This window comes from Bos taurus, chromosome 10 (assembly GCF_002263795.3).
Source record: "Bos taurus isolate L1 Dominette 01449 registration number 42190680 breed Hereford chromosome 10, ARS-UCD2.0, whole genome shotgun sequence".
Taxonomy (NCBI): Eukaryota; Metazoa; Chordata; class Mammalia; order Artiodactyla; family Bovidae; genus Bos; species Bos taurus.
In genome coordinates, this window is record NC_037337.1 from 28561839 (window position 1) to 28584116 (window position 22278).

At 39.0% G+C, this 22278-nt stretch overlaps 1 protein-coding gene across 1 annotated transcript in view; it reads left to right on the plus strand.

Moving 5' to 3' along the window:
* Nucleotides 1-22278, plus strand: part of AVEN (apoptosis and caspase activation inhibitor) — a 191848-nt gene that overhangs the window by 25991 nt on the left and 143579 nt on the right. The window contains exon 2 of the mRNA XM_002690781.7: nucleotides 13591-13768. Coding sequence (XP_002690827.4) covers nucleotides 13591-13768 — 178 coding nt within the window. The remainder of the gene's footprint in view (nucleotides 1-13590; nucleotides 13769-22278) is intronic.

The following is a 22278-nucleotide window of genomic DNA, read 5'->3' on the forward strand; positions in this document are numbered from 1 at the left end:
CTTCCTTTGAATCATGGGTGAGTGGGCAGCAGATCCTTTGGAGAGCCAGGCTGGCTGGTGGTGCTGGCAGCTGAAATATAAGTCTGTCTTTCTGGCCAGAGGAACCAGGAAACAGGGTTCCTGCAGTCCAAAGAGCATGAGAAAATGTCCGTTTTCTTTTTTATCCTTCTTTGTTTTGCTCTTTGAGGGGCAGTGTGGGCAGCTAGAACTCTTAAGAGAAACCGGACCTTTGGGCCAGAGGGTTGGGACAGTCCTAGGGAGGAGAGAGCTGGAAGGGGATCCTCTTGGAGCATGAAACGGCCAAAGACAGGCTCACTCAGAAGTGCATGTGGGGCAGACAGACGGAGGCAGCAGAGGAGCAAAAACCTTGAGAACTGAGAAGACACTGAACTATCGCCCACAGAGGATGAGACAGAACTTATTGTCTGAAGCTAACCAGATTGGTTGCCTAATAAAATGGAACAAACAAAACCATAATGTTCTCCAGAGGATTTTAAACGGGACCCAGAGTCTAAAGAACTTCATATTCAGAATGTTATTCTACAGCCAAAGTTTTACAGTATACCAGGAAAATGTGACTAATTCTTGAGGCAAAAGACAATTCACAGATGCCAGCCCCATAGATGACTCAGATCATGGCATTCTGAGCCAGACTTTAAAGCAATCATTATAACCCTGCTCCCTCCATAAATTAAAGTATCTTGACATGAATGCAAAGACAGCCATTCTTCTTTTAGAAGAAGCCATAGGAGGAAATGTTTGTGGCCTTGGGTTAGGCAAACATTTCTTAGATATAGCACCAAAAGGATGACGTGCAAAAGAAAAGAAATAGCTAAGTTGGACTTCCTGAAAATTAAAAACCTCTGCTTTGGGAAGGATGCTGTTGAGAAAATAGAAAGATAAGCTACACAGGGCTATATGGGAAATTGCTGTTCCCTTTCATGTGGTTTTTCTGTGGCCCTAAAATTGCTATTAATAAAGCTTTATTAATAAAGAATAAATTCTATTAAAAAAACAAGCCACAGACTTGGTAGAAAATATTTTCAAATCACATATCCAACCAAGGGATTGTATCCAGAAAACAGAGCTCTCAACACTCCATGTGAAAGTAAATAATTCATTAAAAATGGGGAAAAGACTTAACAGATGGTATACCCAGGAAAATAGATTGATGGCAAATAGCACAAGGTGGTCAACGGCATTTGTTATTAGGGAAATCCAAAGTAAAACCACAAAGAGAAACCACCTTATATCTGTTGTTTAGTCACTAAGTGGTGTCTGAGTCTTCTGTGACCCTATGGACTGTAGCCCTCTAGGCTTCTCTGTCCATGGGATTTCCCAGATAAGAAGATCAGAGTGGGTTGCCACTTTTTTCTCCAGGGCATCTTCCTGACCCAGGGATTGAAACCGCATCTCCTGCATTGGCAGGGAAACCCTATGTCTGTTAGAATGGCTTCAAAAAACCTGACAATACCAAATCCCAGCAGTTCCTTATCAGGTTAAATTTTTCATATGACCTAGCAATCCCATTCTTAGGTCTGTATTTACCCCGAAGAAATGGAGACTCTTATGCTTGAATGTGTATGGTGATTGTTTATTTGTAATTGCCAAAAGCCAGAAACAATCAAAGATTTCTTTACCTGGTGAATGAATACACGAACTATACGAAGGACTAGAAGTTAGTGGTAAAAAGTGATGAACCACTTTTACTCAGAACAGCATGTGAATCCACTGCGAATGCACTCGGTTGAAAGAGAGAGAGCTTGGAGGGTGGTGTGATGGAAAGCTTTGGGGCAGTGGGACTGCCCTGTATCTTGGTGCTGGTAGTTATCTGGACTCCATTTATCTAAACTTTGTATTTTACTATATGGAAATTGATAAAAGGGAGTAATTATTGGAGACCATCTAATTAGAGTTTTTATCAGATCCTAAAAAGATAAGTATTCCAGACCAAGAGGGTTATTATTTTTCGCATGACATACTTCGGCATTGAGGAGATCATCAGCTCTCTTCAGTGGTGAGAGAAGAGCTTGTCTGTTCTGCACACTGGTAACCCTGAGATGTCTTTCCAAGTGAATTGTGTGCCTCAGCTAACAAAATCTACCACTCTGGATCTTACTGCTTTTTGAGTGACTTCAGGACCATTAGAAATAATGAGGCATTTCCCTTTTCCTTTTTAACCTTTAGTGCACTGAATTGCTGTGAATAACCAGCCTGAAGGCTGGTCTTGAGGGTGGTGTGCAGAAAGAAGCAAGCTTTATCTTGCCGGTAACTGACATTGTCTTTGGGACAGACCCAGGGCCTTCTTCCTGTCCCTTCTGTTCTCTAGGGCTTTCCCTGAGTGCCCATTCAGAACTGTCTTAATGATACATCACGCTCCCGACATTCTCTTCTCTTCTCGTCTAAACTGTGATGACGACAGTGTGTTACTCTCAGGGGAGGGCTTTGACTTTCAAGTTGCTTTCATCAGTGTGTTGCCTCTTTAGACATACCAGTGGGGCTACTCTTTGGGGGCAGATGCACCTTTTTCTGCCGAGCATATTACGGGAAGAGACAGCAGTTTCCTTCTGCCAAGGTTACAGCTCATGTTCTAAGAGACTTTTCATATTTATGCCTCTTGAGAGTTTCAATGAAGATTTTCCACTCACAGGTCGCCCTGTTAGAGGAGAGCAATACTGTGAGTTTAATTTGTGCTTCCTCCACAAAAGGAAGACCCACACTGCTGGTGGGGATCAAGACAAGGTGGAGTTCAGCGTAGCTTTGCATTTCTATGAGGCGGAGAGAGTCTCACACTTACAAAGAGGAGGCACAGGTAATGTCAGTACTGCTAGCTCCAAGAGAATTTTACCAGACACGGTTATTCAGGCTCACTGTGCCGCGGCCCAGCTTCAAGGCGCTCGGCTTGTGTGCACTCCATAATCCTGGTCCTGGGGTTTGCATCTTGTCCTTGTGGATTGAGAGCTTTGAGAAAATCCACCTTTCTCTAATGTCAGGTAAAAAGCTCTCTCCCTTCCTTACATGTCTTTGCTGCCCTTTCTTTTAATTAAAGTTTTTTCCTCCATAATGTTGGGAGAGCTTCCTAAAGGTCACACTTGAAGAGAACAGAAGAGAAATGCAGATTGTAGCATGCTGTCCTTTCACAGGGGAAATCATCTAGCGAATTTCTCTGCCTCCGGAAAGTGCATTTTCTTTGTCTCATTTCTCAATTTTGGTTAAAGCACTGTGGGTGGGAAGGAAAGGATTTTTACTGATATGTACTCACTGACTCGATGGACATGAGTCTCAGTGAACTCTGGGAGTTGGTGATGGACAGGGAGGCCTGGCGTGCTGCGATTCATGGGGTCGCAAAGAGTCGGACACGACTGAGCAACTGATCTGATCTGATCTGACTCATGATGTCGTTATGTTGATGGCAGAGGAACAGAAAAGGCAGTTCAGCCTGAAAAGAAGAGCATGGGAGCTCGAGCGTCCTGCAAATGTTATGCATTGTGTGGCGAATGCAGGGCTCGTGGTTAACGCAGGCACTTGTCTTCAATGCCATCCACAGAATATTTGCCTTTGAAATCTCTAAATATGATGTAGAAGTTGTCATCTGAATTCTGTGGACGCTCAGGGAGCCGACTGACCGGGCCTGCGTCCTTTTCAGGTTAACGTTGTCATGTGTAAGTGCTCTTGAAGATAAAAGATTGTAATGTTAAAAGAAAAATCAGCATGCCCACAAAAGAGAAATATTATGCATTGTGTCCAGATTCTGTTCATCAGGGAAGAACTGAGTAGGAGGACAAATTCAAAAGAGGAGCTTCAGATGGTGGGAAGCAAGCGATGGAAGCATACATCCGCTCATCTAGGTGTCAGATAAGACATGTACCAAGGACGGCTTTTCAGGTGATTCCTTCCTCGTCACTCGGTCAGGGTGTGTACGGGCTGCCCCGCATTATACATGGTAGGGACTTAAGAGAAGTCTCTTAGGTCCATTTGTTCTTTCATGTGAAATGGCAAATTAAACAGCTCTTGCTGAGTAGGGCCTGAGTTAAGCCCTTGTCTTTAAAGAGAGAACAGCTAAAAAGTGTTCTTTTATCTCAGGAAATTTGACCTAGTTAAGCTTATAGGTTTTTGCCACAAGGAAAGTAAGATTGTAATTCAGTCAAGGGATCTGAATGAGGTGACATATAGAACTTGTATGAAGGCACACAGATTTCTAGCCTCACAGCTGTAACTTTGAAAGTCACTATGGAAAGTGCAGTGAAAATTGTAGTCTATTTGAGTTGTGAGGCAGTGTGAGAAGTGTACTCTACCAGATGGTGGCATTCATTCTTTAATTAACAAGGACAGACAGCATAAGATTTAAATCACACCTGTTTGTAGTTTTTTTTCACATTTTATCAGTCTGTCATTCGTTGACATCATCATTTATTTCAGTTCCAACAATTTTTGCAAATGTTAATCAACTTCCCTGTTAAATTGCATGTTTTTCTTCATGTCATTGATTATATGTGTCTTCTCCCCCCAGTCTCTGGTCATTTTTATTGCTTTTAACTATAAGTGATTTATTACTATCAAGTCATTTCCCCATTCGTGAATCTTGCTATTTCCAATGATTAACATGAACAGGTTACCATGGATACATTTTTGTGAACTTTGTGTGGTTGGTAAGTTTTGGGAGTGGGTATGACCTGTTTCAACTGTATTTCATCTGTATACATGTAATTGATTATGTGTAAGTAAGGTCTTTTCTGTCTTCCAGGGCTTCTTTGAAATTAAAGATAATTTCATGAATGAGTTTTGATAGATACAAGGTGGTGTCATTGTAGGAAAGGTGGTTTCATACATCAGATGCTTCTTGAATCATCAGTTTCTGGCTGACTACATCTCTTCTGTACAGTCATGGAGAATTTTAGAAATGTAGAATAATCAATGATAATGATTAAGGAATTAGAACTTTGTTGTTATGAAGGAGGAAATATGGTTAATTTAGGTAAGAGAAAACGCAGATCCGGGAGACGGGCCCAGTGTGATATCTACATGATCTTGCCTGAGGGCAGAAGGTGGGCCAGGGCTACCCAGGCTCTTTCTAGATTGATAATTCTTTACCAATTAAGTTCTCTCTGGTGATTTGAAAGTTTCGAGAGTGTCTTAAAATTGGCCAGATAAACAACAGCTATTTAGTGGCCTGTGATTTTTCTGGAAAGTGGAAGGTGATGACCTTAAGACCTCAGTAACTAAGGAAACCAACCTTGTGTTGATAGAGAAGTGAGGTGAAAATTTAACTGAGACAGTCAAAAAGAATCTGGCCTGTAGAGAACAAACTAGAGGTTACTAGTAGAGAGAGGGAAGAAGCGGGGAGGGGCAAGATAGGGGCAGGGGTTTAAAAGGTATAAAATGAGCTATGAACAAGGATATCTTACACAGCAAAGGGAATATAGCCAATATTTTACAATAACTATAAATGAAATGGTGGTGGTGATTTTAGTTGCTAAGTCGTGTCCAATTCTTGCGACCCCATGGACTGTAGCCTGCCAGGCTCCTCTGTCCATGAGGATTCTCTAGGAAAGAATACTGGAGTGGGTTGCCAGTTCCTTCTCCAGGGGATCTTCCTGACCCAGGAAATGAACCCAGGTCTCCTGCGTTGCAAACAGATTCTTTACCAACTGAGCTACGAGGGAAGCCCCATAAATATTAACCTTTCAAAATTGTGAATCACTATGTAGTGTACTTTAAACTTCTGTAATCTTGTACATCAACTATACTTCAGTAAAGACAGATTAATTAAAAAAAGGAAAACCTGGCTATTTGCAGTTAAACCCATGCAGTGTAATCCCTGGGAAGACTGAACAGAGGCTGGTGTGCCTGAAGTGCCGTTTGCTTTCTTAGGAAGAGTAAGCTGTCAGTGGCTGTGGTGGAGGAGGGTATGTTTTGTACACTGAACTTACCCAAAGATGCTCAGTCTACATGCACTCCACATATGAAGGTTGATTATTTTTGTGTTCAGAAAACCTTTTAGTCAAATGTTTTAATAAAGCAAAGTTTTTATTTGAAGGCCTTTTAGTTGGATTTCTAGTTATTGTGTGATTGAGATCGTAACCATAGCAAGAAGCAAATTGTCTTGGTTATAATTACGTTTAGTGCCTTTACTGGAAAAAACCATTGATGTTAATCGAATTTGTGGAATTTTACCTGAGAGTTGGGACTTACAAGGTGGATTAATTTGGTAACTTTGAAACCTTTTTTTAGCCTGAATTCTTAAATGGAGCTCAAGTTGTAAAGCAGATGAAATGAAACTGATTCATTCTATTGCCACCCACATCCTCCTTTCCATAAGGACTTCCATTAAAGGACTTACACAAAAGATAGTTTAAAATCACCAGTTGGCCCAGTGAAAGTTACTGCAGCCTAATTTCCCAGACTGCCCTTCAGTCATGAAAGCAATAAACTCTCAAGCTCTTAGGTGGGCTGCCAGCAAATGGTAATTAGCTTTCTCTGCCTCCTATTTTTAGGCAATTTTGGAAACAATTACACAGGTGAGACAGATAGAAGGACTTGAGAAAAATGTAAGGACTACGGTGAAAGAGGCAGAGAAGGCAATGGCAACCTACTCCAGTGTTCTTGCCTGGAGAATCCCAGGGACTGGGGAGCCTGGTAGGCTGCCGTCTATGGGGTCGCACAGAGTCGGACACGACTGAAGTGACTTAGCAGCAGCAGCAGCAGGGTGAAAGAGGAGCCCTGTGGAGAAGTGTCATTGAACAGCTGTTTTGAAGGTGGGGTTACCATTTTCTCTGTTCTCAGGGGCCTCTTCCTTCTCTTCTTTCGCACACACGGATCACAAGGAGGGACAAGAAAAGAGGTTGTATACAGTTTTTATGCTGGAAAAACCGTCGAATTTCAATACAGTCTGGATCACTTTTTTTCCTAGTTCTTAATGGCCACAGTAATTTGGAGCTCTAATGCTATGTACATTGTTCTGGGCTCAATAAATAATTTATGTATGTATGCCATATATTACACTTACTAACTTTTTCAAATATGATCGTGCTCCAATATGTATTTTATTTAATACACAATGACAAATGGAAATATCCTTCTTGGTATACCTGTATACTATGTACATGGTATATTTTTTATTCAGTCATTTATTAAAATTTAGCTTCTTGAAATGATATAAAAATTATTTTTGCTAGCACTTTTTAAAACTTTTTATTTTATACTGGAGTATAGTTGACTAACAGTGTTGTGTTACTTCAGGTGTACAGCATTATTTATTCTTTTTCAAAGTCTTTTTCCATTTAGGTTGTTATCTAATATTGAGCAGAGTTCCCTGTGCTATACACTTGGTCCTTGTTGGTTGCTGCTACTGCTGCTGCTAAGTCACTTCAGTCGTATCCAGTGCTGTGCGACCCCATAGACGGCAGCCCACCAGGCTCCCCCGTCCCTGGGATTCTCCAGGCAAGAGCACTGGAGTGGGTTGCCATTTCCTTTTCCAATGCATGAAAGTGGAAAGTGAAAGTGAAGTTGCTCAGTCGTGTCTGACTCTTCGAGATCCCATGGACTGCAGCCCACCAGGCTCCTCTGTCCCTGGGATTTTCCAGGCAAGAGTACTGGAGTGGGGTGCCATTGCCTTCTCCGCCTTGTTGGCTGTCCACTTTAAATATGGTAGTGTGTACATGTCAATCCCAAACTCCTTAACTATCCCTCCCATCACTCTTCCCCTCGGGTAGCAGTAAGTTCATTCTCTAAGTTTGAAGCACACTTTTCTAATACTAAAAGCTGTTCTTGAACTCTGAACTATGATCAGTTTCTGCTTATGACCCAATGATTATGTAAGATAAAAATGACCTTAATAGAGTTATAGATATAAAAGTTGTCAACTAGACTATTAACTAATGATATGTTTTAGAGTTTTATAACATTTAAAAATTTTATAGTAGGATGAATTAATATAATTTTCCAGTTACACTGTAGCATTTTTGGTTGGCTGTATTTGACTTTTTAACTTAATTACTGAAATTAGTTTTCAGTGACTTTCTGTAGGGGAGTTTCCTTAAATATGCTTTCTTTTATATATATATATTTTATCTCACTCCGTCCCTCCTGTGGTATAATTACATTTTGTGAGGAACAAACAAGGTTGTTGAAAAATGTGTGATTGATTATTTTCAACTTCCTTATTAGGTTCAAATCAGGAAAGCCTTTTCTATACTCATTTACTCCAGAAGAAAGTAGAACAGGGACCTTCAGAACCTAGGTTCCCGAGTATAAAAGGCTTTAAAAAGGATATGTTGTCTAGGTATGTATTAGTAGCGTCCCAAATTATACTGGCTTATCTGCAAGCTCTTCATGATAAAGATAAGCATTAAATATCAACTGTTGCTTTTTTGGAAAAAAGAAAGTAAGAGGATGTTTTAAAAATAATGTCGATCAAACATAGTGTTCATAGGCTGGCCAATTAAATTTAAGTTGTTGTAAGTTAATGTAAATTATTGTTATAAGAAAAATAGGACCTCATCTTCAGGGAGTAAATCTTTTTATTGGTTCTGCTGTGTATATTGGTACCTTTTGTTTAGCTCTAGCCATTACTGAAAATGGGGTGTTGAAGTCTCCAGATATTATTGTTGAACTATTGATATTTTCCCCCATAATTCTGTCAGTTTTTGCTTCCTATACTGTGAGGTTCTCTTGTTAGCAGCATATGTTTAAATGTTGTTATCTTTCTGATGGATTGACCCTTTTATCATTGAACAATATTCTTTGTCTCTTGTAACAGTTTTTCCTTGAAGTCTATTTTGTCTGAAATTTGAATAGCCACCCCAGTTTTCTTTTGCATACTATTTGCATAGAGTATCTTTTCCCATTCTTTTACTTCATTTTAATGATATTTTAATCTTTGAATCTAACATATTTCCTGCAGACAGCATATAGTTGGATTTTAAAAGAATCTATTCTGCCTGTTTTTCCATTTTTCCTTCTTTAATCTATTTATATTTAATATTTTTATTGACACAGTTGGGTATTTATATCTGCCATTTTACTTTTTTTCTTCCACAGGTCTCATGTATATCTTTCCTATATTCCACTTTTACTGCTTTCTTTTGCACCAAGTGAATATTTTTAGTGCAACAGTTTAATTCTTTTAATTTTCCCCCCACTTTTTAAAGAAGTTGTTTCCTTAGTGGTTGCTCTAGGGCTTACCGTTTATATTTTAACTTAGAATTTTCATCAACTAAGTTAATTCCAGTGAGATATAGAGACATTAATAGAGCTCTATTCCTCTTTTCCGCTTTTTGTTGTTCTATTGTTTTATGTATATTACCTCTATATGTCACAAAGCTAATCATATTTTGTTATAATTATTACCTTATATAATTTTATGTCTTTTAAAGACTATGAGAGAAGAAAGAGGAGTAAGCATATATTTATAGCTTTTATTGCAAGAGCCTTATTGTTGGGTTTATAACATATAGAAATATAATTATGCACTTATTATTTTATAACTGCTTTTAAAGTCGGTTATTAAAGGAGAAGCTGATTTAGATATATGATTTGCAAATATTTCTCCCGCTCTGTAGGTTGCCTTTCACTTTGTTGGTGGTTTCCCTTGCTGTGCAGAAGCTTTGTAGGTTGATGTAATCCTACTCGTTTATTTTTGTTTTTGTTGTCAAGTCCAAAAACTTACTTACAAGACTGATGTCAAGCAATTTACCACCTATTATTTCTCCTAGGAGTTTTATGGTTTCAGAGCTTACATTCAAGTTTTTGATCCATTTTGAGTTAATTTTTGTATATGGTGTAAGATAGGGGCCCAGTTTCATTCTTTTGAATGTAGCTCGCCAGTGTTCCCATCACCATTTAAAGAAGAGACTGTTTTTTTTCCCTCTCCATTGTATATTCTTAGCTTCTTTGCCATATATTAATTGACCATATGTGTGTGGGGTTATTTCGGGGCTCTTCATTCTGTTCCATTGAACTGTGTCTGTTTTTATGCCAATACTATACTGTTTTGATTGGTATAGCTTTGAAATATAGTTTGACACCAGGAATTGTGATGCCTCCTTCTTTGCTCTTTTTTTCAAGTTTGCTTTGGCTCTTTGGGGTCTTTGTGTTTCCTCAGGACTTCCCTGGTGGCTCAGACGGTAAAGCGAATTTTAGGATTGTTTGTTTTATTTCTGTGAAAAATGCCATTGGAATTTTAATAGAAATTGCATTGAAGCTGTAGATTGCTTTGGATAGTATGGACATTTAACTATTCTTCAGATCTATAAGCATGAACTACTTTTCCATTCATTTTGTATTGTTGATTTCTTTCATCAATGTCTTATAGTACACAGTATATACCAGGCATTTCATAATAATGTTTATATAATGATGCCTTCCTATTTAGTTTTCACATTGCTTTCATCAGTATTTTCTTATTTATTCTGCTCTTTCTCCCATCATGGGATTTTGCAAATTTTATCCTGTCCCAGATTTTTGCAAAATGAAGTAAACATAAAATCTCTAGGAGTTTTAAGATATACCTTTCTCTAAGTTACGTCAGATGTCTTCCAAACTTTATTACCTCTTACTACCCTCTTGTGATGGAAGGCTAATGATGACTCTTGTCTCCACATTTAGGTGGAGATAATGAGATTCTTGTTCAGTGATTCTTCTGAGTTGGGGATTAGTGAGTCATTCAGCAGCAAGGCCCAAGCTATTGTAAACACTTTGTAAATATTAAATGATGGTGATGGCAGGATCATTAATTCTATCTAGATCTCCAGTCTCCCATTTCAGTGCTTATTTCTGGTTAATAGTTCCCTGGGTGTTTCAGATCATAATCCTTTCACATCCAGCTAATTATTTTGCTCAGGTTTACATTTTTGCAAAGGGCTATATCTGTGTTCAAAGTTTTCTACTAACTGGAGAAGCCTCTCTGAACTCTCCTTACCCAGTGGGTCAACAAAAGAATATTGAATTTTCCCAAATTAAACCCTGCAGATACTTTCAGCTGTAGTCTACCTATCAGATTCTCATCAGTTGCAAGGTATTTTCTTTGACATGTTCCTGGCATTTTATTTATATAGCAGATCTCATTCAGTCATTTATCTTTTATTTGCCATCATCTTTTGGTTCTGAGAAGCTTTCAGGAATGTTTCAGACAGGTTTCACGTTAGGTTTCACATTAGGTTTCAGGCAGCCTTCAAGATCTCTAGATTATAACGTGGATTGCCATCTTTTTGTGCTGTCCAGGAGGTTTATGATGACATATGAGGGCTGAAAGTGATCTTGAAAGGTCGCTTACTCCATTGCTTCATGAAAGCTTATGAAATTTGATTCAGGCAAGGATTATTGACTAGTTTTAAACTTGATATGTGAATGGTTGATGGGCAACCTGAAATTTGTAGTGGACCAAAATAACACCACACAGATAATTTGCTTGATGCAACAGGGAAAAACCTCACTATGGTGGGTAGATCAGGCTTCATGATACAAACTCATTGGTTAGTCTTAGCTTTACTTATGTTGGGGCTTCCCTGGTGGCTCAGATGCTAAAGAATCTGCCTGTAATGCAGACCTGGGCCAGGTCTTCTCTGGGTCAGGAAGATCCCCTGGGGAAGGGAATGGCTACCCATTCCAGTATTCTTGCTTGGAGAATTCCATGGACAGGGAAGTCGGGCGGGCTACAGTCCCTAGGGTCACAAAGCATTGGACATGACTGAGCAACTAACACTTTCTGCTTTCCCACTTTACTCATGGCTCAGCCATTTATCATATGTTATTCACCATCTGTGATGTATTTTAGCCAAAAATATTTAACTCAAGTCTTTTGAGCATTTAGATTAAAAATGTTTTTTATCCACTATTTCCTATAAATTAATATACTAATGCCACAAGGAAATAACCAGACAGAACGTGGGTCCTTTTGCCTTCTTCAGTAAATAAATGTCATAAAAATAGAGGTTGTGGTAGATTCAAAGAGACTTAATGGACAAGCAGTGAGATATAATGCATGGTCTTGAATACTGTCTTGGAAAAACCAACTCTAAAGGAAATTTTGGGGATCAGTTAGGGAAATTTGGAAATAGTCTGGATGCTGTAGAAAATGAAATTTACTGAAGAGCAGAGGTGGAGAATATTGATGAAAAAGTCTGGTTACCAAAAGTATATATAAATATAAACATTGTAAAAGATCTGAAAGAATGTATAGCAAAGTGTTCATAGTGGTGTGCCTAGGTGATGGAAACCTGGGGTTTTTATTTTTTGGCTTGTCTCTCCCTCCTAATTTTCTGCAATATACATGTCCTGTTCCCATGTCAATAAAAGTGTAAAGTCTAACTCATCTTGTACAAATGGATTATTTTAATGTGTTTTACAAGTTTTATAGTATTTCATAAAGATTTTATAATCTTTGGCCTACTCATTTGAATTGTATCTTTAGATTCTATATGCATGATTTTTTAGTTTAATTCTTATTATGGAAAATTTCAAACATATACTAAAGTAGATAGAATTATATAATGAATTTCCAAATACTTATCATCCAGCTTCAGGAATCATCAATTATGCTCAGTTTATTTCATCTCTATCCACCAGTCCTCTCCACCTATGATTTTGAAGCAAATCCTACATCATATCTTTACATCAATAAATAGTTCAATATTTATTTCTAAAAGATAAAAATATTTAACAAATAATTGTATCATACCAAACAATAAGCAGATAAAATATTTCCTTAATATAAGAAAATACCTTGTTATTGTTCACATTTCTTCAATGGTATTAGAAATGATTTTTTTTTCCTAGTTAAATTGTTTGATATGTATATTTGGTCATGTCATGCAGCCTGTGAAATCTTGGTTCCCTGACCAGGGATTGAACTCAGGCCATGGCAGTGAAAGCATCAATTCTTAACCACTGGTCTGCCAGAGAATTCCCACTAGTTATATTATTTGGATCAGAGTACAAATAAGTTCCCACAGTACAGTGGTTATGTGTCCATTAAGCTCTTTTAATCTATAGGTTTTTTTCCCCCTTCTCCCACCGTTTTCCCCTTGTAATTTATTTGTTGAAGAAATTAGACCTGTATCTTTTGTAATTTGTCACATTCTGCATTTTTCTGCATGCTCTCTCAATATTTTAATGCCCAAGACTGGAAACTATCGTCTGAAATGCATCTGAGCAGGGCTCCCATTTAAAGCTTATAAAATATACTTATGGGTGTGTTTGTAAAATCTGTAAGTTGGAAGAAGTGACTTTTGCCTTTAAGTCTTTTGCCTGTGACTCTTACAGCCTTGATTATTTCAGTGAGAAATAACTCTTGAAATAGGATACATTCAGGTAGACTTTAGAGATTCAGTCACACAAATTTTAGGTAGGAACTCATCAGATTTCCTTTTGACAGCAAAATGAAAAGTTTGCCCAGAAAGCACAATGTATGATATAATGGGGTTCTCTTGAAATACTATTTAACGTTTTCAGAGAGCTTGGCTTATATAATGTACTCTTTATCGTGATACCTATGTACTGTGTTTTTGTTTTGTTTTTAAACACTTTATTGCTAAGGCGACTAAGGTCAAAATTTCTACTGCCAGCTTATCGATTTGTCTCTAATGATTGCAGATTGAAGATGACAGTGATGCAGAAACCTATGGAGAAGAGAATGAAGAACAGGGAAATTATTCTAAAAGGAAGATAGTCTCTAACTGGGATCGATATCAAGATACTGAAAAAGAAGTTGATAATGAAAGTGGAGAATCACAGAGGGGGACAGATTTCAGTGTTCTTCTCAGCTCTGCAGGTATGAATCCCAGTTCATACTACTTAGTGCTATGAAAGTTGCATGGACATTTATATTCCTTTTTAAATAGCATTTTAATAACTAGCATTCATTGTTTGGATTTTAAATCCAGGTAAAGGACAGTATCTAATGGTTTGCAAGGAAAAAGGGATATTTCTTTCATTGGAAGCCTTGGGTTTCCACATACTGGTGTAGGATGACTGAAGTTCTGGTTGAAATGGGTAAAAGGCTTTATGGGAATGAAATGCTAAACTGTGCCCCGCTAAACTGGATAGGCTGATTTCAGAGGAATAGGTACTTAAGTTTATACAAAGCTTTATTATGTTTCTAGAATATATGTTCATTTTTCCTTCTTTTATAGCCAGGAATATACATACTAGCGGGTAGGCCCACTGAAGCCATGTGTACCCGAACACCACACTTTTTGTTTTTGAATAGTCTTCTTTATCAGTAAGGTGAAAAACTAATTACTTCTATGACCATCTGTTTAAGATTGACTCCCTGGAGTGATGCACAGCAGTGTGAAGCTGGAGAGTGGTGACAGGAAATGGAGCAAAGCTGGTTGTATAGAAGGCCATTTGCTACCAGGCTATGGCCTAAGAACTGAAGTGACGAATGACGGATAGACTTGTGGTTTTCAGGAGTTAGTGCTCATATTGATCAATATCTTGATTGTGGTGGTGAACACACAAACTTACACACACACTCATAATACATACAAGTGAGCACAAATAAGACAGGGGAAGTCTGAATAAGATTGGATTCTATGTCAAATGTCAATTCCTGAGTGGCATATTCCAACTATATAGTTTTGAAAAATGTTACCATTGGGGCCAACTGTATAGGAGATCTTGCTGTATTATTTCTTATAACTATGTGAATTTATAATTGCCTCAAAAAATTTCCAGATTAAAAAAAGTAAAGGATGAAGCCATGAGAAGCAGAGAAATAAAATGACAATAGTGTTTTCAGATAGTTGGTTTTGAATTCCCTCTTCTTCCCAGCTTTTATGTTGCAGTTAAGTTGTACACTTTTTTTTCTCACCTACCTGTATTTTTAAATGCCTGTACCAAACTAAGAATCATAAAGTGAATTCTCGTCTAACTTAATAGAAGAAACCCTTTGAGTAGGAAAGGAAGAGGTAAGGGGAAGAGAATTAGATATGAATAGGAACAGACGGAGAAGGCTATGGCACCCCACTCCAGTACTCTTGCCTGGAAAATCCCATGGACGGAAGAGCCTGGTAGGCTGCAGTCCATGGGGTCGCTAAGAGTCGGACACGACTGAGCGACTTCACTTTCACTTCTCACTTTCATGCGTTGGAGAAGGAATGGCAACCCACTCCAGTGTTCTTGCTTGGAGAATCCCAGGGACGGGGGAGCCTGGTGGGCTGCCGTCTATGGGGTCGCACAGAGTTGGACACGACTGAAGCAACTTAGCAGCAGCAGGAGAACAGATTCAGCCTGGGGTCATTATGTTTATGCCAATAGCATCACCCCTTTGTGTGGTTGGTGGCATCCAACTTGCTGACTGTTCAATGATGGGTTTTTCGCCACTCAGATGGGTGTTTCCTTCTTCTTGTCTGCATTTTGGGCAGTTATGGATTTATAAGCTCTTTTCTTCAAATAGGAGAAAGGTGAAATGTGAGCTGGTCAGTTTCAGTTCTTAATCAGCTGCTTTGCTAAAAGATTTAGGGGGAAAATTGAAGTACTGCAATAAAGTTAACATGTGGACTCCCTACCAGTGGATTTGACTGAATCACTTGTGTAGTCAGTTACTAGGACACTATCTGGCAATAAATTATACTGTATAAATGTTTGAAGGCAATTCAGAATTCTAGTCTAACCCAACTCTTATGTGCATTGGCTTATGATTTTGGTGACTTATTTTAGTGTTTTATTTATAACTTAAAGCTTGGCATGGTTTGGGTCTCATATGTATTTTTCTTATAGCCTGTCTCTGCTTACTGATTTCCTGAGTGGCTTGTTTATCTGTAATTAGTTTCTTGGGAAATCACAGCCATCCCATCTTGATATGTGCTTACATTTCTTCCCCACTCTGCTGCCGATCTATCATTTTCTTTTCACTGCAGCATAAGCCTGAGAAGAGCTGCCATGCTTTCTTCCTCGGTGGTGGGGGTAGGGCTATGTTGGTTTACTTTTGATAAGTGGAGTTCATTCTGTAATCATAAAACATTAAGAATGTCCTATAGACAGGCTGACCATATTCCTTAGAATGATTGTGACTTTTAGTATACTGTCCTAGTTTGTATAAATACATTTATAACTCAGAAAAAATATCATAGACGTTCACATCATGAACTTTCCTAGATACTGACACATTGCTCTCCAAAGAGGAGACAAGCTGAACTTCCTCGTTTTCGCCAATATGTAGGGCTGTTAAACCTTTTTTCTTTCTCTTTTGGCCAATTGATTGAGTGGTATCTAGTTGAGATTTCTTCAACAATTATTGGAGCACCCACCATTTCCAGGTACCATTTCAGAGGATGAGCATACAGAAGTGAAACAGAACAGACACAAACACCTGCCTCGTGGAGTTAACATTCTAGAGGGTGGAGACGCACAATAAAGAAAAGGAAACTGTATAAGATATTAAATGGCTACAATTAGGATAGAAATGAAGTGAGGAGGGGCTGTTACCATTTTATAAGGTGGCCAGAGAAAGTCATATCGATAAGATGACGTTTGAATAAAGACCTGAGGAAGGTGAGGGGGCAGGCATTGAGGATGTGTGTGGGAAGAGTGTTCCAGGCAGAGAGAGGAGCAAGTTCAAAGGCTCTGAGATAGGAGTAAAGGAAATAACACAGAGGCAGCATGGCTGGAGCAAAGTAAGCAGGTAGGCATCGAAGTCAGAGAGGTGTCACGTGACCAGACCCCATGGAAGCTTAATAGACCGTTATAAAGATGTTGGCTTTTATTCTGAGTGAAATGTGTAGCCAGTGGAGGGTTTTGAAGAGAAGAGTGATACAGCTCACTCTTGTTTTAACAGGTCAGTCTATCTGCTGAGTTGGAAAACCCTGAAGACAGGTGAGGGAAGGAGCAGGTAGACCAGAGAGGGTACTGCAATAAAGCTGTTCCTCAGTACCCATGGGAGATTGGTTCCAGCACCTTTAGCAGATACCAACATCTGCAGATGCTCAAGCTCCTTACGTAACAGTCAGCTGTCTGTTTCTGTGGTGTAGTAGGTGGTATGCAGCCCAGTCAAGTCTCTGTTTCCGTGGACTCAGCATCTGCAGATTTCCATCTGTGGATGAGGAACCTGCAGATATGGAAGGCCGACTGTCATGCAGACAGGCTTTGATGGTGGCGGGGGCCAGGGGTGGGAGCTGTGGAGGTGGTGAAACATGGTGGAGTTTTGGATCTATTTTGGAAGGAATGCTTCCCAGGTGGCGCTAGTGATAAAGAACTCGCCTGCCAGTGCAGGAGATGTAAGAGACATGGATTCAATTCCTGGGTCAGGAAGATCCCCTGGAGGAGAGCATGGCAGCCCTTGCCAGGATTCTTGCCTGGAGAATCCCATGGACAGAGGAGCCTGGCAGGCTACAGTCCATAGGATTGCAAAGAGCCGGGCATGACTGAAGTGACTTCACGTGCAGAGCAAGCACAAATGTAGGGTATGAGATTGGACTTGCAAATGTGGGTATGAGATGAAAAGATGCATAAAGATGATGCCAAGATTCTGGCCTGAACAGCTAGAAGAAGGGGGTTAACATTAACTGAGATGGATAAAACTGTAGGAGGTTCTCAGTTTACATGTGTTAAAAGTGAGATGCCAGTTAGACATCTGTATTAGTCAGAATCCTGTAGGAAATAGATGGTACACTCAGTATAATTATAAGGCAGTTTTAACAAAGGAATCACTTACAAAGATGTGGGTAGGATGTAGAGGAAACACAAAGACAGTACGGTGTTGGGAGGGCGGGTAAAGACAGAGATGTTAACATCCCTGTTACTAGAACGCTGAAGGAGAGCGTTCATGTGAGATGTTTACCTTGAGAGGATGAATCACCTTGGTCAAAAGATGTAGCCAGCAAAGGTGGCTCCACCAGGAGAAGGACAGGGCGATAAGTACTCCGGTCTTAGACTCCTTTTTTCCTCCATTGTCCTGCCACGGCTTCCCATAAGCCTAACCTACTGAAAGTCAGAAGACGAGGAAAACCTGTAGCTGTGATCTGTATAGACCAACCTCTGGGCAGAACAGGAAGACCAGTGGAGACTGAATCTGGACTGAAGCACAGCACCCGACAGGAAATGCTGGAAATGTCAAGTGGGGTGTTGGATGAAGGTGTCTGGAGTTCAGGACCCAGGTTTGGATAGGAGATTCACAGGTGGGTGAAGCCAGCCTGTAGATGGTGTTGAAAGTCACAAGAACGTGTGAGATGTCCAAGGGAATTACTGGCTAGAAAGGTACTGAGCACTGGGTACCACAGTGTCTAGTGGTTACGGATGAGAAAAAACCAGCAAAGGGGAATGAACATATTTCCAAGAAAAAAGAGGGGTCAGTGTCAAATGCAGCTGATGACAAGCAAGAATTGACAGCTGAATTTACTAGTGATCTTAGCTAAAGCAGTTTTACTGGAGTGGTGGGATAAACTCTTCTTGCATTTAATAAGAATATGGAAGGAGAGACATGTCAGAGAAAGTATAAACAACTATTAATATTGAGTTTTGTTCTAAAGGGAAGGAGAGTTATGGGCTGATGGGGGAAGTGGATCAAAACGTATTTTTTTAAACATGGGAGAAGTAATTCAATGTTTACTGGTTGATGAAAACATCCAGAAAAGAGGTAAAAAATAATCTGAGAAGAGATGAGAATTGAGGATCTGTGTTCTTTGGTCTCCATGAGATGATGGAATCATTTGTAGAGATGGGGTTGATTGCCCACTGCTAGGGGCTTGGGCAGTTTTTCAACTGTGATTGGAGGATACTCAGACTTCCCAGGTGGCCCTAGTGGTAAAGAACCCACCTGCCAGTGCAGGAGACAGAAGAGATGTTCCATCCCGGGGTTGGGAAGATCCCCTAAAGAAGGGCATGGCAACCCATTTCAGTATTCTCGTCTGGAGAATCCCATGGAGAGAGGAGCCTGCTTGGCTACAGTCCATAGGGTCACAAAACTTCAGACATGACTGAAGCGACTCAGCACACACACACACATGCGTGCACACACACATAATATTTAGGTAGTTGGATAGATGTGACGGGGGTTTGAGGAAACTCTCTTCTGGTTCTTTGTTTTCTTAGTGAAATAAGAAAGCTGTAAGTGAGAGTCCGAGAGGAGATACTGGAAATGTGAGGAGAGGGTAGAAGTTAAGAGAGAGTTATCTATAGGAAAAGAAACATCATGGTTGCCAAAAAGAGAAAGGAGGGGAGGGTAAATTAGGAGCATGGGATTAACAGATACACACTACTTTATATAAAATAGAAAAACAATAGGATCCCACTGTATAGCACAGGGAACTAGATTCAATATCTTATTCAGTAATGAAAAATAATCTGAAAAGTAAAACTGAATCACTTTGTTGTATATCTGAAATAACACAGTACTGTAAATCAACTACATTTCAATAATAAAAAATACTAAAAAAAGCAGCACATAGTAGACCAGGGTGTAGGAACTTGAATGAAATAGGAAAATGTGATATGGTTGCTGAGAGCTAATGGAAGCCCACTGGAGGTTGATGGTCATGAGTTTAAGGTGAGAAAGGGTATGTTTCCTCCCATTCACCTTCTGTTGTATGGGTGCAAGTATATATAACTGAAGTATACAATACCTCAGTGGGATTCTATTCATATAAAGTTCAAACAGGAGGAAAAAGAAGTAAATAGTGTTGTTTAGGGATGCATGTTTAAACGGTAAAATGAAAATCAAGGAAATGATTATTATAAAAATCAGGACTGTGGTCACCTCCAGTGGAGAGATAAGGGGTAATAACTGGGGAGGGGTGTGTAGTGGGTGTGGGGAGTGGGGATGAGGGAAATGGCTCTGCTGATGGCTGAATTCTGTTTCTTGATCTGGATAGTAGTTACTTATGTTTGTTTAATAATTCTTTAAATTGTGTATATGTATTACTTATGTATCTCTCTATATAAGGAAATGGCAACCCACTCCAGTGTTCTTGACTGGAGAACCCCAGGGACGGGGGAGCCTGATGGGCTGCTGTCTGTGGGGTCGCACAGAGTCGGACACGACTGAAGCAACTTAGCAGCAGCAACATATAAGGAAAAAAGTCTAAAAGTGGATTTCTTATGGTAGAATTTCAGATACTACCACAGACCAAAAGAAGCCTTTTGAGAGAGGCAGGCTGTTTTTGCACCTTCAACTTGTGTGTTCGACGTGCAGGTGCTTTCTGCTTTGAGTTTCTGGCCAGGGGCTCTGGCGTACCATTTTTACAAAGGGACGATATGGGAAGGGGACTAGCTTGCTTGAAGTCCTACTCTTTCTGATAGGATTGGGAGCCTTCAGATATCTTTTTAGTACTCTTTCTGTAAGCCTTCAGCTTATAGCTAATCATGCTTTTAGCTCTTCTTTTTGAACAATATCCTTGCAATTCTAAGTTATATTTTAAAAGTTTTAAAAAGGGTACCATGCTCTCACATTGACGCATGAAAACTGAGATCTTTAAGCAATTTTTCTGCCTTCTCTTTTTTTTCCCCCCAAATGGTGAGTTATTAAAATCATGCCATATGCTTTTTTTTTTTTCTCATTTAAGATGCCTCTGATAACAGAGTTAGAAAACTGTTTACAGTGTGAACAGGATGCACTGGGGCAATATTGAAGATAAACATGAGAAAACCAATCTTTTATGTGCAAGTCTATAAGCTGTTTAAGTGGAACAAATAAAAACGAAATGATTAGACTACAGTTTAGTCAGCACAGCTGTCTAGGCATGTTTTTATTTGAAGCTATTACAGGAAAAGCCTGTCTATCCTATGGATGGGATGCTGCCTGATTCATGGGTCATTGAATAAAACCAATTTAGACCTTCATAAAAAGCTACTACTATCTTATCTTCCTCATAATTTTATGAAAGTTCATTTTGGGGGGGAGGTTTTAATTATAATGATATTTGATTTCTTTGCCTCTATATCCTCTTGCCAGCAGTTAGACCAAAAAGGAAAAGGCTGTCATTCTGGCACCTGTATTTTTTAATTAAACTTGGAACATTTTTTTCCGTGAAGCAGCAAGATAGTTGAGTTGTATTTGACCTCCTTGATTCAGTTCTCTTGTTTTTCTCTTTTTATTTGGTATGTATTTTATTAGTTTCTGCTAATATATTCTCATATTACAAAGGCAACTTAGTGGAAAAACTCTTCTTTGCTGTTTGAATCATTTGAAGTAACACAAGCAGAACTATACATTAAAACAGTCTTTATTTGAACAACAGAAACAAAAACGTTAAACCATGGAAGCAAAAAGGTCTTTTCCTTTCTCTTAGCTGGACACTGAATTGGGTCTAATTTGATTTTCTTTTTTTTTTTCCAAACCTCCAAAGATAGAAGCAGCTGAATACCTAGAAATGTGTTTGCTACCCTACTGGTCTCCTGCACCATTGTATTTTCTGTTGTTTTGATTGAGGCTCTTTGTTTTTACTGGTCCAGCTGCCTCATTTTTATCATGTACACCATCGCTATCAGTTTTCATTTCCTTGCTTTGAGACTACTTTTCTTTCGACAGATGCAGCCTATGCTGCTTTAATTCCTTTTCCTTTAAGTCTGTGACCTTTTGATTCCATTTGTTGAGGGATTCTGGTTGATGCACCATGATTTTTTCAGGGCTGTGTTTTGTACCTCTGCTCGTACTCCTCATCTCTCTCTTTTGTTCTCTAATTGGAGTTACCATTATTGGCTTCTTCAGCCATATCTATTATTTCTATTGCTTTCTCATGAAATAGAATTATATCTCTCTTTTTCACCTTTGATAAAGTCTATCCACGTTATTTCTTTACAATTTGAGAAGAGGAAGTCTTGATCTTCTCTGGGTCAGATCATCTAAGTCATCCATAAAATTTCAGAAAACACCCAATCTTTTATTGTGGAGATTTCATTTCAGCGTTTACAGCACTGTCTTTTTTCCTCTTGTCTAGGCCTTAATTTAGCTTATGATTTATTTTGCCTTCTTTCTCTCCTTTATTTTTTTTTGCAAATTAATCTTCCTTGAAAAGCATTAGATGATCTGTCTTTATACTTTTGATCAGAGGTCTCTAAACTTTTTAGCAAAATCAGACACTACAATATAAATTCTTAAATGCTTTGTAAATGTGTTTCTCATTTGAATACTTTGTGCTTGCCCTTTATCTACTAATATTTCTTTTGTCACCATAGGTTGTGCCAGTTGAGAATCCTTTTATAAATGGATCTGTTTTTACATTATTTTTTATAGTTAACAGTCATCAGACATTTTATACTCATCAGAAGTTTTACATGGAGAGCTTCTGATTTTAGGTTTATCTTTATTTTCATGAGTTCTGACTTTGACTTTCTTAATATTTC